This window comes from Lissotriton vulgaris, chromosome 5, assembly GCF_964263255.1.
Source record: "Lissotriton vulgaris chromosome 5, aLisVul1.2, whole genome shotgun sequence".
In the NCBI taxonomy this organism is placed as follows: Eukaryota; Metazoa; Chordata; class Amphibia; order Caudata; family Salamandridae; genus Lissotriton; species Lissotriton vulgaris.
Genome location: NC_141693.1, coordinates 1,599,514,683 through 1,599,530,585, shown reverse-complemented (window position 1 = coordinate 1,599,530,585; position 15,903 = coordinate 1,599,514,683). Strand labels below are relative to the sequence as shown.

At 48.5% G+C, this 15,903-nt stretch overlaps 1 protein-coding gene across 3 annotated transcripts in view; it reads right to left on the bottom strand.

Annotated features, from left to right (window-relative positions):
* GMPR2 (guanosine monophosphate reductase 2) overlaps positions 1-15,903 on the bottom strand; it is a 320,471-nt gene that overhangs the window by 151,427 nt on the left and 153,141 nt on the right. For all 3 annotated transcript variants that reach the window (XM_086923734.1, XM_086923733.1, XM_086923735.1), the window contains 2 exons: positions 3,547-3,628; positions 3,268-3,374 (listed from right to left, as the gene is read on the bottom strand). In XM_086923734.1, the coding sequence (XP_086779860.1) occupies positions 3,268-3,374; positions 3,547-3,628 (189 nt within the window). The remainder of the gene's footprint in view (positions 1-3,267; positions 3,375-3,546; positions 3,629-15,903) is intronic.

The window sequence follows — 15,903 nt, the reverse complement described above, 5'->3', positions numbered from 1 at the left end:
TCATTTGCGGCGTTCCGCAAGGATCTTCTCCCAGCCCTACACTCTTCAATGTCTACAGGAGCCCCCTCGCAACCATCGCACGTCAGCACAACCTCAACATCATCTCCTACGCTGATGACACTCAGCTGATCCTCTCACTCACCAAAGACCCAACCACCGCCAAAAACAACCTTCACGTAGGAATGGAAGAAGTAGCCGAGTGGATGAAGTACAGCCGTCTGAAACTGAACTCGGACAAAACGGAAGTCCTCATCCTTGGTGCATCCCCTTCCGCCTGGGACGCCTCTTGGTGGCCAACAGCCCTAGGAAAAGCTCCCATACCGACGGACCACACACGAAACCTGGGCATCATCCTGGACTCCACTCTTTCAATGACCAGACAAGTCAACGCCGTCTCATCATCTTGCTTCAACATCTTACGCATGCTCAAAAAAACATTTCGCTGGATCCCCACCGAAACGAGAAAAACGGTCACCCACACACTGGTTACAAGCCGTCTGGACTACGGAAACACCCTTTACGCCGGCACCACCGCAACACTGCTGAAAAAACTCCAACGCATTCAAAATGCCTCAGCCAGACTCATACTAGACATCCCCCGCACAGACCACATCTCCGTCCACCTGAAAGACCTTCACTGGCTCCCCGTCAACAAAAGGATTACGTTCCGTCTCCTCACCCACGCACACAAAGCCCTCTACGAACTGGGACCTCACTGCCTCAATACGAGCCTCTGCTTCTACACTCCCACCTGCCATCTGCGCTCGTCCAACCAAGCCCTCGCCGCTGTTCCACGCATCCACAAAGCCACCATGGGGGGAAGATCCTTCTCCTACTTAGCGGCCAGGACCTGGAATTCCCTCCCCATCCACCTCCGCCTCACCCAGAACCGCCTAGCCTTCAGAAAACAGCCTAAAACCTGGATATTCGATAAGTAACGCCCCCTCCTCAAGCGCCTTGAGACCCTCTGGGTATGTAGTGCGCTATATAAATTTCTTGACTTGACTATATTAAACCATACTGGAGAGAGGGTCAGGTAATCATACTGCATATACTCAGGAGCAAGCTCAGCAACAAAAGGGCTAAGGTGTGGATTTACGAGGCACTCTGGGGAGAGGATCAGGACATCGCTGTGATCTCCAGGGAGCTCCTCCTTGCTGAAAGAGACCCTAACACCATTACTAGCTACGCAGGTCCAGAGCTATGAGGAGTATCCTTATCGTGGTCTGTTTGAATTTGATAGGAACTTCTGCCGAGCTTGCATGCTTTCATGTGTTGTGGGTAAACTGCTGTGATTTGCAGAGCTTCCCTCAAGCGAGTCATGGCTCTTATTACAACCTCCTTGTTCAGATAACGGACGGTTATTTTGTATGTATGGATCATAAGGCTAGATGGGTGACCCTAACTTCCAGCACCGGGATGTGGCAAGTCTTAGCTCTATTTAACCAAGTCCCTTAAACTGTTAGATTCGTGTGAGCACCCTATCCCACGAAGATATCCACTGTCATGTTATGATATTTCTACTTGTAATAGCGCAACAAATCATACCCGGAGATATATCTCGGCACGGAGCCAGCACAAACACCACAACAGCTAGAACAACTAGGTTTTCAAATGTTTTTTTAAACTTGGCAAAAACGTGGCCGAATGGCCGAAATGTAGCAAAACTGTGAAAGGGAACTCCCCAAGAGAAAATGTACGAATGCTCATATCTGAGACCATCTATACTACTATTATAAAGGAAGAACTTTGAGGCTTTGAGGCGGGTAAACTCGGGAACCACAGCGCCAATCCACACACCTGATACATCGTTGTAATCCTCAGGGTGTGCAGATGGACATAGGCTATATAAAGTTAAAAAATACGTTATATTTAAAAAATGTACATTATAAAAAAAGTAGTCCCCTCGAAGTAGCGCCGCCCGCGACCTTCGTGCTAATGTCAGGAGCGCGGGGAGGTGTGCGAGGAGGAGCGGCGGACATGGCGCGGGGTTAGGAGCGGTGACGAGCGGCGGACATGGCGCGGGGGAGGAGGTGAGGAGCAGTGGACCGGCGGGAGGAGCGGTGAACTGAGAAGCGGCAGCTGTGGTAAGGCTCCGGGGGACAATGTCGGGCAGGCGGGGGTCAGGGGCAGGCGGGGGACGGGGACTTACACCAAAACAGAAGGAGGAGCGGTGAACTGAGGAGCGGCGGCTGAGGTAAGGCTCCGGGGGACAATGTCGGGCAGGCGGGGGTCGGGGCAGGCGGGGGACGGGGACTTACACCAAAACAGAAGGATAGAATTTAGATCGGCTGAGGTAAGGCTCCGGGGGACAATGTCAGGCAGGCGGGGGTCGGGGCAGGCGGGGGACGGGGAGTTACAACAAAACAGAAGGGTACAATTTACATCGGCTGAGGAAAGGCTCCGGGGGACAATGTCGGGGCAGGCGGGGGTTGGGGCAGACGGGGGACGGGGACTTACAGCATCTGCCATGGAGATTTATGCAGAGCGCCTCAACACTGGGCTTTGTGACATCCGGGGGACAATGTCGGGGCAGCCGGGGTCGGGCAGGTGGGGGATGGAGCGGCCGGGGGCCCGGGCTGCTGGGCAATGTCGGGGCAGGCGGGGGTCGGGGAAGCCTGATTGCTCCCGGACAAGGTTGGGACGGGCTGCTAGTTGGTAATAAAATCATTCCTCTTGATGGGCAAAGAAGACACTTTCAAACCCAGCGGTGAAGAAATGTGCAAGGCACTCAGGGTTTACTTGGATGACATTTCTGTAAACTTCAAGGTCAGAGATGATGTTATTCAAATGAAGAATATATTCTTTTTTATTTGGTGTCTAGGATAGGTGTCAAGTACTGAACGGTTTATACTGGTGCAGGTGTACCTATTTTGTGTAGTTATATGGTTCACATTTTCTGCAACAGGGAGAGTCGTCCTCAAATCATATGAGTTTTTCTTGCTTGTCAACCAGGAGCCAATTCAAATAATAGGTTTCAAAGACAGCATGCAAGTTTAATGTGAACTTCAAAAAGTGCCTATAAAGTCGAATTTCTGATATCAAGTAAAACAAATATAACCAGTTAATCAACCAGGCTGACACTGCAATCTGGGAGAGTGAGCACCACGTTTCCTTTATTTCCACTTTTAAAACAGGATAGAAGATATGTCAACATTTGGTTTTCATGAATATCAATGAAGACCCCAGGATGTGTACATATTGCATCAAATACCTTTACATGTTAGACCCAAGTAGGTCACTTGTGTAAAAGCCCTGACAACTTACCGAGATGATGTGCCCCTGCAATCCATGGGCGGCGTCAGCGCACTCGATCACAGCACTCAGCTGAGGGTAGCCTACACCTGTCTTCGTACGTGTGGTGCAAACGGACCCTAGACATGCGAAAAGGAAAGGTCACAGTGTGATTTGTATTAAAAGAGAACGTTTTATTAGTGTCACAAATTGGATATATCTTCGTGTGGGGACTCTTGGCCAAAGATTGTAGAGCAGGACACTGCTACTGCAACAGTTTACAAAAGCGTCACAAGGTAAGGTTTCTCATACCTGGGCCAATCCCCACTTTGATGATGTCAGCGCCCGAGAGCAGGAGTTCCTCCACCATCTCTCCTGTCACCACATTCCCAGCCTGGAAAAAAGTAAGGAAAGCAGGGGATCTTAAATGTCAATCTGCGTGCTAAGAGACAATGTGAGAGCAATAATGGCAATGGTGACAATGTCATCATTATATGTTTGTGCGCTCTGGAAATGTGATAACCATATCATAAGAGGCAGCCTAAGACAAGTAGGCTCACTGTTCATTTGAACAGTGGACATGGGGCATCCAACATGGGGAAACAACACTTACAACACAACTTTTACAACGCACTACCTTTACAACAAAAGTTTTCCAACGCAACATCCATTACAACGCATACCATTACAACGCAACCATACCACTACAACGCATATCATTACAACGCAGTCATTACAACGCATACCATTACAACGCATACCTACACTATCCAACACTTACCCTATTGTTGCACCCCCTGGAGTTAGAATAGTAATTTTTACCCCTACACTATCCAATACTTACCCTACTGTTGCACCCCCTGGAGTTAGAATAGTAATTTTTACCCCTACACTATCCAATACTTACCCTACTGTTGCACCCCCTGGAGTTAGAATAGTCATTTTTACCCCTACACTATCCAATACTTACCATACATGCAATGTAATGGTATGCGTTGTAATGGTATGCGTTGTAAATGTAGTATGCGTTGTAGTGGAATACGTTGTAAATGTAGTTTCAAAGAATTCGTTGTAATGGCATGCATTGTAATGGAATGCGTTGTAATGGAGGTTGCGGTGTAAAAAATGCGTTGTAAAGGTATGCATTGTAAAAGTATGCGTTGTAACGACATACATCCTTTGGCAGAGTGGCAGTGTCTGGCAGCTAAGGGTAATGATGAACTGTTAAGACTGTATCATGTGATTGTGATGTCAAGTCGGTTTAAAATTCCAATACTTTAGTTGGATTCATTTTCAGAACTGTGTTTGTAAGCAAAATTGCCAGATTGCTAAAAGCTGTAAAATACTGAAGTACCAAAGAGGGATCCATTTCTGGATCACATCTTACTAAGCTATTAAAAACTACAGAGATCCTTTTCCTTGAGTACACGCCTGCACAAGACATCCCCACCCAGTAGCTAGTACTAGGCATAACGGTAGCACATCAAGGCACCCACTTGAGAACATTTTCTGGATCTGCGGAAGATAGGTACTGGGCTTGCTGTCTGTAACCTGAGAGGAGCCTGGAGGACTGGACATGCTCCCAGTTGTATCCGGATCAAAGAAGTAGGCTCAAAGGGTCATAAGGCTAACCTTGTGTTCAAGTTACAGGGAAACAACAAGCTACAAGAAGCTTTTCCTTGGAAAGTACCCAGCTGACCATAGGAAACAGCACCTGGACAGCACTCTGCTGGTGGCCTCTGCCTGACACCATATGTGCCTACAAGTGCATCCATAGGGTCCTAGAATTGTACTCCTGTGGTGGATTATGCCTTAACGCACTAAGTCGAAAGGGAAAATCTTCAACCAGGATGAATCTAGTTGGTGTATAAGACCCTTGCTCCATCGTAGTCATCCTCAAATTGAGCCTATGGCCTAGTCTTCTGCGACCATTGACTACCATTGGAGATTTGAGCTTTTTCGCACTATTTCTACTTAAATATTTTTAAAATTCATATCACCGGTTTACATTATTGGATTTTCGTTATTGGGTGTCATTTTGTTTATTAAATTGTACACTATTTTTCTAATTCTGTATGGGATTTTTATTGTAATGTATCTTGACTTTATTATTGTTTGGTGCTGCACTGCCCTAAGTTAAATCTTACTGCTCTATACCATAGCTACGAGGGAGCGGAGTTCAGATTAATTTAGTGACTTTAAGTGTTCACAATGACTAGGGTTGTGATTATTCCTTGAGGTGAGTAGTTGCCCACACCAAATAATAATCCAATTTCTTACAACATCCAATTGTTAGTTTTGCTCTTTATCTGGCAACCTTTGGACTGGTGGTGTTTCTTGGTTTTTGGAAGCATTTGTTGAAGTTGTACAGGTGGTTTTTGGCCTTTATTAATGCCTTTAGTTCCAGCATCTAAATCTGCACTATTAAAAATTCAATATTCTTGGTTACTTTCCTTATTTTGTCTTGTTAGTTAGAATTTTCATCTGCTGGTGCGAGATTTGTTCCTTTTACACTTTGCATTATTTTGTTTTTAAGTGGCTTGATCGGTGGCCTTTTGTATGCATACGGGGCTGGGGGTAGACATGATAATCCTTTGAAATTACAAGTACTTTTCTTTCCTAGTTCTAATTATCAGTACTAAGATATCCCTCTTCTACTTACACAAATACCACCGGGTAATAGCCTCTCAGATCAATGCCAATTTTATTTGGCATCTTGTGCATTTCCTGTGCGCTACTTGCCTTGCTTTACCCAGTGTATCTGTTTCTTTATAGGACATCATGCCCAGTTGAGGATGGAACCACAGCTGTTGCTGAGGAAAATTAATAAAATATGTAAACCTGCACATAGACTCCTTGATTCTAGAAAGCAGATGTTAAGAAAGGCAGTTAGGTTTCTCTTTCAAGTGTCTCCCTTCATTGTCTCCCTTCCCACGTTCCTTTCCATGTGGATCTCTGATGCAAGGATTGAATTGTGTATTTTTGCCAAACACAAAGCAACATAAAAGCCCACACCCACAACCGGTTACCTTATAATCCATGGACTTGGCTTCCTCCTTTTCTATGGCCATTTGATGAATGTATACAGTTTGCAATATAAGGCCCGATGGACTAAGGGAAATTTGCAAAACAAGATGCGCAAATTACACCATCTGGTTTGTGAAGAACAAGTAATTTACCTTCGGTAACGCCTTATCTGGTAGAAACTAACTTGCTGCTGATTTCTTACCTTAGTATTATCCCCTAGGTGTCAGACTAGATCCAGACATTTTTCATGAACAGTACCCTTGTGCCCCAGTAGGTGGCGTAGCTCGGCTCCGCGGTGCATATTCGGCATCATCTGCGCCGGAAGTGACGTGCCCCATGCCTATATAGGTGCCACCCCAGCGTGCTGATGTCTGTTTCTTTCTGCAACTATCTACGAGCGTGGAGCCACAGAGAACACTGAACACTGGTGTCAAAAACTAGGGCCCTGATAATCCAAGTGGGGAGGATTAAGGAATCTGCAGCTAGATAGAGTCTCTACAAGGTAAGGCGATACAGAAGGCAAGTAATTTGTTCATCTGATATAGACTTCTAGTGGCAGATTCCTTACCATACAACAGAAAACCAAGCAGTACCTCACTTTAGGTGTGTGTGCAGAACTGTTTCTCACTAAAAAGTCCCATTGGGCCGAACAAGCAAACTGTCCATCACGAAGGACCAGACTGTCCAGCCAGTAGTGAACGTGGGCAAGGAAGCCCACGTTGCTGTCTGGCATATGTCCAGGACCGGACCTCCGCATGCTAACGCAGTGATTGCAGCCTTATCTCTGGTAGAATGAGCATGCAAATCCTCAGGGGTTGCTTCTTGGCCAGTGCATAGCAGATTTTAATGCAGAGCGTGACCCATAAGGAGATTGTCCATTTCTTTACAGCCTTCCCCTTCTTTGCTCCGACATAACCCACAAAGAGTTGATTTTCCACCCAGGACTCTTTCATACAGTCAAGGTAGAAAGGAAACACTCTTTTGGGGTTCAATTAATGAAGTCGTTCCTCTTCCTTAGAGGGATTCGGCGGAGTGTAAAAGATAGGCAAAGTGATGGACTGGCGTACTTAAAAGGGAGTGACAACTTTTGTTAGAAAGAAAGCTCTAGTGTAAATAACCATCTTGTCTGGGAAAATGTTTAGGTACGGAGACTTAGATGACAAAGCCTGGAGCTCACGGACCCTACGGGCAAATGTTATTGCGACTAGGAAGGCCGTCTTGATAATAAGGAGCCTGAAGGACAGTTATGCAGTGGCTCAAAAGGAGTGCACAATAGAAAGGTGAGTACTAGGTTGAGGTCCCACGGAGAGGGCACAAGTTTAGGAAAGGACAAAGGCATCCATCCTTCTTGGGCACCAGAAAGTAGTTGGAATAGCAACCATTATCTACTTCTGAGGCTGGCACCCTCTCTATAACTCTCTTGGGCAATACAGCTGCTGCTTCCTGGTTCCTAGCGTAGCACTTACCTGCATTTTAAATTGTGTCCCTCACCGCGCTTTTCGCGGGTCTTTAGCCTTGTGAATTTCATCTGCGCCATCTTGGGGGTAGCTTAGGGACATTGTACAGGCGCCACTTCCGCGAGCGCTCTAGTCTTAGGCACAGGAGGCGCGGCCCCTACTTAAGACGAGTGAGGCAGGCTGTTTATCCCTTGACATCGTCCTGTTTAAACCCACAGCGGACAGCGTGAACTATATGTATTTTCGAGCGGAGGAGCAACGCTACCAAGGCAGTATAGTGCGTGGTATCAGTAGCGCGATTTTTAACGAAGTGTCCCGTTTTTAGCATAACATTTTTGTAATTTATTTTGTTGTTAGGTCCTGGTTTCTGTTGTGTTTTCCTAGCGTAGCACTTACCTGCATTTTAAATTGTGTCCCTCACTGCGCTTTTCGCGGGTCTTTAGCCTTGTGAATTTCATCTGCGCCATCTTGGGGGTAGCTTAGGGACATTGTACAGGCGCCACTTCCGCGAACGCTCTAGTCTTAGGCACAGGAGGCGCGGCCCCTATTTAAAGCTACCATGAAAACGCGCAGCGGTGACGCGCAGCGGAAGCGCCGTCTCAGCGCCGGAGTCACGCCAGAGTCCAGCCCGTCTGTGCCCGTCTGTGCCCGTCTGTGCCCGTCCGGGCCCAGACGGGCTCAGGGCCTGACACTCTGCCTAAATGTTTTGCTGTGAGGCGGTCTTATGACCGTGAGGAACTCATGGCTCTCCGTCACACGACTACCGACAGTGATGACTCCCCCACTCAACGCCCTCCTCCCCTCATTGTTGATGGGGCAGGGATGAACAATCTCGCTAACAAAGGTAAGAACAACTTGGTAGTAGGTCTACTCAATTGCAGATCCCTTCCACGCCATTCGGCAGAAGTCAATCTACTTATTCAAGACTCCGCCTTAGATTTCTTGTTTTTAACGGAAACTTGGATAACTCCCAGTTCCGACGCGGATATTGTGCAGGCTCTTCCGCCGGGCTACCTTATCTATCATTTGGATGGACCAGAGGGGCGAGGGGGTGGCCTCGCCATTGTCTACAGGAACTCGTTTGTATGCAGGGCGCTGAACGGCTCACTCCTGGACTGTGAGAGCTGCCATTTTGCTTTTCGGATATCCCCACAGTTTCGATATCAGGCTTACTGATTTATCGGCCCCCGGGCGCACTGGGTAATTTTGCGAGCTCCCTGCTGGAAACAGTTACGACCCTGGCCGCATCTACGGCTAATTTTATGGTACTGGGTGATCTCAATCTTCATTTTAATGACCCCACCGACTTATCAGCCGAAGATCTCCAGGGCGACTTAAGAGAGTGTGAGTTGGTCCTAATTAACTCTGGGGCCACTCACGAAAAGGGACACCTACTTGACCCTTTGTTCTCTAACATCCCCTGTCTTTTAGCAGGGCCTGCCCTTCCCCTTCCATGGTCCGACCACTTCTTGGTATCAGCACTTTGGCAAATTGATTCACCGCCTACAAGTGCTAAGCAGGCCTTCCTAGTTGATAGAGCCTGGTCCAGATTAGTGCTCAACAACTGGACATCCAAGCTGGAAGACATGCCCCCTCCCTCTGAGTCGGACCCAGTCAAGGCTGACGCTAACATTAACAACTGGTTAACTGCTTCTCTGGACGCTCTCATTCCTAAAAAGAGAGTTCAAAAGAGGGAAAAAAGAGTGGGCTCTGCTCCGTGGTACTCTGTTGAACTTCGCACCCTTAGGAAGGGATGCAAAAAACTAGAGAGGCTATGGAGGAAGAAATGGGAATTATCTAGGAGAGAAGAATACCGGGTCGCTCTCCGACAGGCGAAAGCCTTATTCTTTGAAGACCGTATTAAATCTGCCTCCAGTTCCTCGAGGGAGAGCTTCAAAGTGGTTAAAGAACTGCTCAAAGTTCCTGAGCCGGCTGTCACCTATGACAAACAAAAATGCATGGAGCTTGCTGAGTTCTTCCACACAAAAATTGAGAAAATCTTAAACACCCTGCCCCAGCCCATGCTTGCTCAGGATAATGGGAAACAGATTTTGGGAATTCTGGGCAGAGAGACAGCTTTCCATCTTGACTCCTTTGGCCCAGTATCAGTGAGCGAGGTATCCAAAACCTTAGCATCCGTCAAAAGCGGTTCCCCCAGAGACCCTGTCCCCATGAGGTTTCTTAAGCAGGTATCAGCCTCTATTGTGGCTCCTGTGACGGACCTAATGAATGCGTCTTTTGACCAGGGTGTGGTGCCACCTACGTGGAAAAACGCTGTGGTTAAGGCTCTTTTAAAAAAGCCCAATTTAGATCCCTCGGACCTGTCGAACTTTAGGCCCATCTCGCTGCTGCCGGGCCTCGGTAAAATTGCTGAACGGCTGGTCAACAAGCAATTATCAGCCTTCCTGGAGTCGAATGGACTCCTCCGGGTTTCGCAGACCGGCTTTCGCCCAGGTCAGGGCACCGACACGGCCCTCTTGGCGGTCGTAGATGAAGCTAGACGTATTCTTGATTCAGGAGGGTCAGTGGCAGTGATCCTCCTGGACCTCAGTGCGGCGTTCGACACCGTGAATCATCAGGTGTTGATGCGGCGGCTGGCTGAGGTAGGGGTGTCCGGGAAGGCCCTGCAGTGGCTGAGATCTTTTACCAGGTTTGGGATGGCGGTGAGAGTTCCAACTCAATCCCCCTCCAGTGTGGAGTGCCACAGGGCTCTTCCCTGAGCCCTACATTATTTAATGTTTACATGGCCCCCCTGGAGGACATAGTGTCCCCTTATGACATCAAAATCGTCAGCTATGCTGACGATACGCAGCTGGTTGTTTCGTTATCTCAACTGGTTGACAATCCGGACACCTTGCATTCCTGTCTGTCGGACGTTCATACTTGGATGGAAGAATCTTCCCTCAAGCTGAACGGCTCAAAGACGGAAATAATGCTGCTCGGGAGTAAAACGCCTCTTCTCCCCTCGATCAGCTGGCCGAGCTGCATGGGCGACCTCCCGGCCCCCAAAGAGGTGATTAAGAGCCTGGGAATCTGGCTTGAACCTGACTTGTCATTTCGCACCCAAGCCAAGAAAACCGCAGGAGTGTGTTACGCCCTGCTACGGTCGGTTCGAAAAATCTTCCCTCTTTTACCGGCAGCATCGAGGAAGTTGTTGATTCAGGGTCTTATAACATCTAGACTGGACTATAGCAACGCCATTTTTTTGGGCGCCCCTGAATCCACCTTCAAGACCCTTCAGCAGGTGCAAAATGCAGCGGCAAGGCTGCTTATGGATGTCCCGAGGACGCAATCAGCGAAACCAGCACTGAAGGCGCTGCATTGGCTCCCAGTGCGGGAGAGAGTGGCTTTCAAGGCACTTTGCATAGCCCATAAAATCCTGTTAGGGAATGGCCCCCGCATCCTAAAGAACTTAGTTACCCCATACAAAGCAAGCAGAATGCTGCGATCGGATCTGAAACATCTCTTGCTAGTCCCCAGGGTAAAAAAGGCCCGTACGGGCGGGAGAAGATTCTCATTTAACACGGCAAAGCTTTGGAACTCACTTCCTTTAAAATTACGCGCCGAGTCCTGCACACTGAGGTTTCGCAAAGGTCTTAAAACATTTTTGTTTCCCGCTTGAGTGCGTTACTTTGTCCCTCTGTACCATCTGATGTTGTCTGGAAAAGCGCTGGGATGCCCAAGGGTAACTGCGCACTATATAAAATTTTAAATAATAATAATAGATGGTCAGCCTCTCATAAGAGTGTGGCATCGTTGGAGGGGTAATCACGAAGGGTAGGGACTAGCCCCTCCGGACATTCTGGAGAATCCAGCAGTCTGATGTTATTGACCTCCAGTGGTGCAGGTGATGGCATATCCTGCCACCCACTGGTTTCCCAGTATTGTTGGAGGGCAAACTAAAGAAGCTTGTAGGCTGCGGCTGCCAGGGGGGTGGTGGAATGACCAGACCTCTGGCTGCCTTACCCACGAGGTATGTGGTGCTGCATCCTTGGCCACACAGAGGCTGGGAAGCTTGCAGGTCCTGGTGGCTGGGCAGGTAGAGGCGCGGGGCTGAAAGCCCCTACTGTAGCCAAGAAAGGATAAAAAGGTGGACCGAGCTTGACAGGGGCCCAAGGAAAGACGCAAGGACCTAGCCGTAGCCCTGAGGTCCATGAAGCTCTCCAGTGCAGAATCTGCCTTGTCTTGTAAGAGAAGGGAGCCATAAAAGGACATGTCCATAAGCGAAGCTTGGACATCCCCGGAAAAGCCAGTTGTCCTCAGCCAGGCATGGCGCCTTAACGCCACCGAAGAAACCACCCTGCCTAGTGAGTCGGTCGTATCCAGCCCAGTTATGATTGTGAACTTAGCTGCATCTCTCCCATCAGCCATACAGTATGGCCTGTGCCTCCTCCGGGAATTCAGGCAGCACCTGCGCAACCGAATCCCACAAGGAATGGGAGTAATAGCCCAAAAGGCATGCTGTGTTCACAGACTGCAATGCCAGGCTGGCGGAAGAAAACAATTTCTTGCCTAAGGTGTCCAGCCTCTTGAATTCCCCATCTGGTGGTATGGTAGAGAATGCTCCAGGATTTAAGTGGGAAGTAGAGGCTTGGACCACTAAGTTCTCTGGGGTGGGGTGAAGGGTGAGGAAAGAGGGGTCCCCTGGGGCGGGTCTGGCGATGGCGGTGGGCAATAGTCCTGTTCACAGGAGCCCCTGTGCAGGACTTGGACAAGGACCCGAGTAGGACGTCCATGAGGGCTTTGTTAAATTGAAGAAGCACGTCTCATGAGGTGACTCCTCCAACAAGACGTTAGTCTTGATCGCTACCAAGAGCAGCTGAATGTCCAGGACCTCGGCTGCCCTCCTCACCACCATAGCAAATGTGGTACCCTCCTGCATTGCTACTGTAGAAGGAAAGACCAGGTCAGTATCTGAATAGGTGTCCAGTCCTCTGGTATCTGCCAATTCCTCACACAAGTCAATGCCAGGGTCTAGGAACTGGTATTCCTTAAGATCCAGTGGTTCCTCCCAATCTTCCACAAGTGCTAGCTCATAGGAATATGTTCCAGTTGGTGCCAGAGTCCGCGTCGGACGAAGCCCACCTGGCTACATGTCAAAGTCAAGGACAAGAATGGAGATGGCGGCCCCTGAACCGTTGACAGGGAGACCGATGTCAGGGAAGGTCAAGGTGGTACGATTGGCACCAGCCCAGATCCATCAGTAGATCTGAGGGGCGCAACTGGAACCAAGGGAGGTCCAATTGGTGGGGAATCAGTGTGGGCCCCTCCTGAACCCACAGGGTCCCGAAGGCATGCCAGCGGGGATGGTCCGCCCAAGTATGAGGTGTATGGCCTCATAGAATTTGCAAAGATGGGCAGGGTCGCTCCAGCTCCCGTAAACTTTGGGAGGCGTGAATACGGCCCAGGTGCCAGCTCATCCGTGGAGCCAGGTCTTGAATGACAATGCTCCCTCGTCTCGACATATGACTTCGAAGGATGAAATGAAGTCGAAAACTTCTTCGACTTCTTACTCTTCTTCTATTTGTGGGACTTACCCGAAAACCTGTAAGACTTTGAATGCGACAAAGATGGATGGCTCCGCAACCAATCCCGGGACCCTCCTCTTGACCAGGATGGAGACATCATGGCGTCACACATCGAGTGGCAAGGAGCTTGAGGGAATGCTCCCTCAAGGCCTTGGATTGCATGGCGCAGCAGTAGACACAGGTCTTCGCATCGTGGTCATTCTCAAGACACCAGAGGCAGACAAGATGCGGGTCCGCCATTGACAGGCGCTACAGGGCTTGAAACCAACCTTTCTAGTGGAAACCCCAGCCACAAAAATCAATCATAGGGCTAGTGTTCCTTGGTGAAACTGGAGAGTAAGGGAGGCACAGATCCCCAAACATATAGAGGGTGCCTCTGCTGGGGTAATGGGAGTGGATAGTCAATAAGACTGTTTATGTTGCCCTCACACATTCCCTAGAGGATGTCATGCTTCATCATTGGGCATTGCTCCTCGTTGGGTCGGCGCTGCAATGCCCAACGGGTCCCCCGAAGGGTCTCTTTGGCAGAGATCTTTCCCAAGGCAGCTGTATAGATGAGTGCAAGTGAGGGGGGTTATTTTTGACATGGGGTGTGTAAGGTTAACACTGGAAAGGGGGTTTCCTAACACAAGACTTTGACAGGAATACCCTTCCAGGGATAAAAAGCCTATTGTAGTTTCAAAGGAAATCAGGTAGTCAACAGGTGTGAAAAAAGGTAAGAGAACTAAACTTACTGTCTCAAGAGTGGAACCTAATGGCGGTCACACCTCAAAAACAAATTGTCGACATGTTTTGTGCTTCTGTTGGTCATAAGGATCCGGGGCGCTTCATCACGACAAAAAAACATACAAACATATAGTGGATAAACTACTCCACACTGAGCAGTGCCAGGAGTGCTACTTACTGTGTGTGTGTGTCATGTTGTTCCAAGTCCGACCTAAAGTTCGGTGGATTCTCGTATCATCGGGTGATGCTGAGGCGCCGCATGATATGCATGCTGCGGTTTTTTTTGTGGCCCAATCAACAGCACCTACCCTTCTCCGAGTCCCCGGAAGAATCCCTGCCACACCAGGAGAAAAAACCTCTAGAGACTTTGGCAAAAAAGGTCAGCCAAAAAAATGACTGTGGGGAGTTGCTTTCTCCGGATCTGTGCTGATTGGCGCAGAAAGAAAAGAACTGACATCAGTGCGCTGTCTATATAGGCACCTCGCATTTCCCTTCTGGCGCAAATTACACCAACGATGCCACATGGAACCAAAAGATGCCACATACCGGCATGCTGAGGTACTGCTCACGAAAAACGTCTGGATCCAGTATGATACCTGCAGATAATTCTATGGCAAAGTATCTGCGGCTATAAGTCTCTATCAGATAAATCATTCATTTAACAAAGTTGACTGAAGTTCTAATCAATCACGTTGCAAAATCTATGCCCAGAGATGGTAAAAAAAACTTGCTTCTTGAATATTAATCAGGCAAGCTGTATTTGGTAAGCGTATTTTATGACCCTCTATGAATGGTTGTGAACATAGGTATGAAAGCCTGCACGGGACAGCAGACCTTCGTCTCTGGATTTGGTTTCCAGCAAGACAACATATGTTTAAGCCGAGCCTACTGGAAAGCGCATGCATGGTCTGCCGAGAGGTATATTGTGGTTTATCAACAACAGAGGAGTTTAAAGCCCACCCATTCCTTACCATTGGTTGGCTCTCTTTGTCACTCTCATTTGCCTGCTTATCATGTGTACGCCGTCTCATGGAGCATTGCCTATTTCCAATATCTTTTAATGGCTGGCATCGCGGCTTCAACTGCTTGCTTTGAATCACCACTTTTTAGGTCGAGCGTAGCGATGGACCTCTTGTATACTTTAGTATACCTATATGCTTATAAGGTCGAGCGTAGCGATGGACCTCTTGTATACTTTAGTATACCTATATGCTTATTAGGTCGAGCGTAGCGATGGACCTCTTGTATACTTTAGTATACCTATATGCTTACTGAATATGTGGACACGAGTCGGATGCGCGCATTTTCCGTCTCGGATTTGGCCTTGTGAGCGCGCGTTTGCTGCTGGCATGAGCTGTGAGCGTGTACGGCGGCGTCAGCAGCGTCTGTCTCGCGCTCCTGCTTTCGCCTGTCTGGGCGCGCACACGGTTTTTCTCCCTTCCAGCACCAACAGCCTGTCCGAGCGTGCACATGTTCTGCGAGACGGAAGTATACTTCAAAATGCGAGTCATGGAGGAAATGTATTGATGTGCTGTGCTTACTTTCTGCTTACGGGCGCATCGCGCACTTTCACTTTCACCTCCCCCGTCGGCTCCACGGAGACAGCTAGTTTCCATATTTTCAGAGTAGTGGTAAATGAAAGTCACGTACGCAGGCGCACCAAGGACGTGAATTCAGGCCACGCTTTCGCCCTTCTGACAGGTTCGCATTTTCACAGTTTAGGAATGTGTCAGCGCCAAACTCATGAGCAATCCGATTCTTTTTAATTAAACACATTTCTAAGAACATTACCTCACAGGCGTGTTGACTGAATGGATATGTAGAAAGGTGCACTCTTTGCCTTAAAGGCAATCGAAGGATACGATCAAGGGTATGTTTTAACCATTGTGCCGGTTCTAATCCGGGCTTCAACGTTTGACCAAGATGTGTGA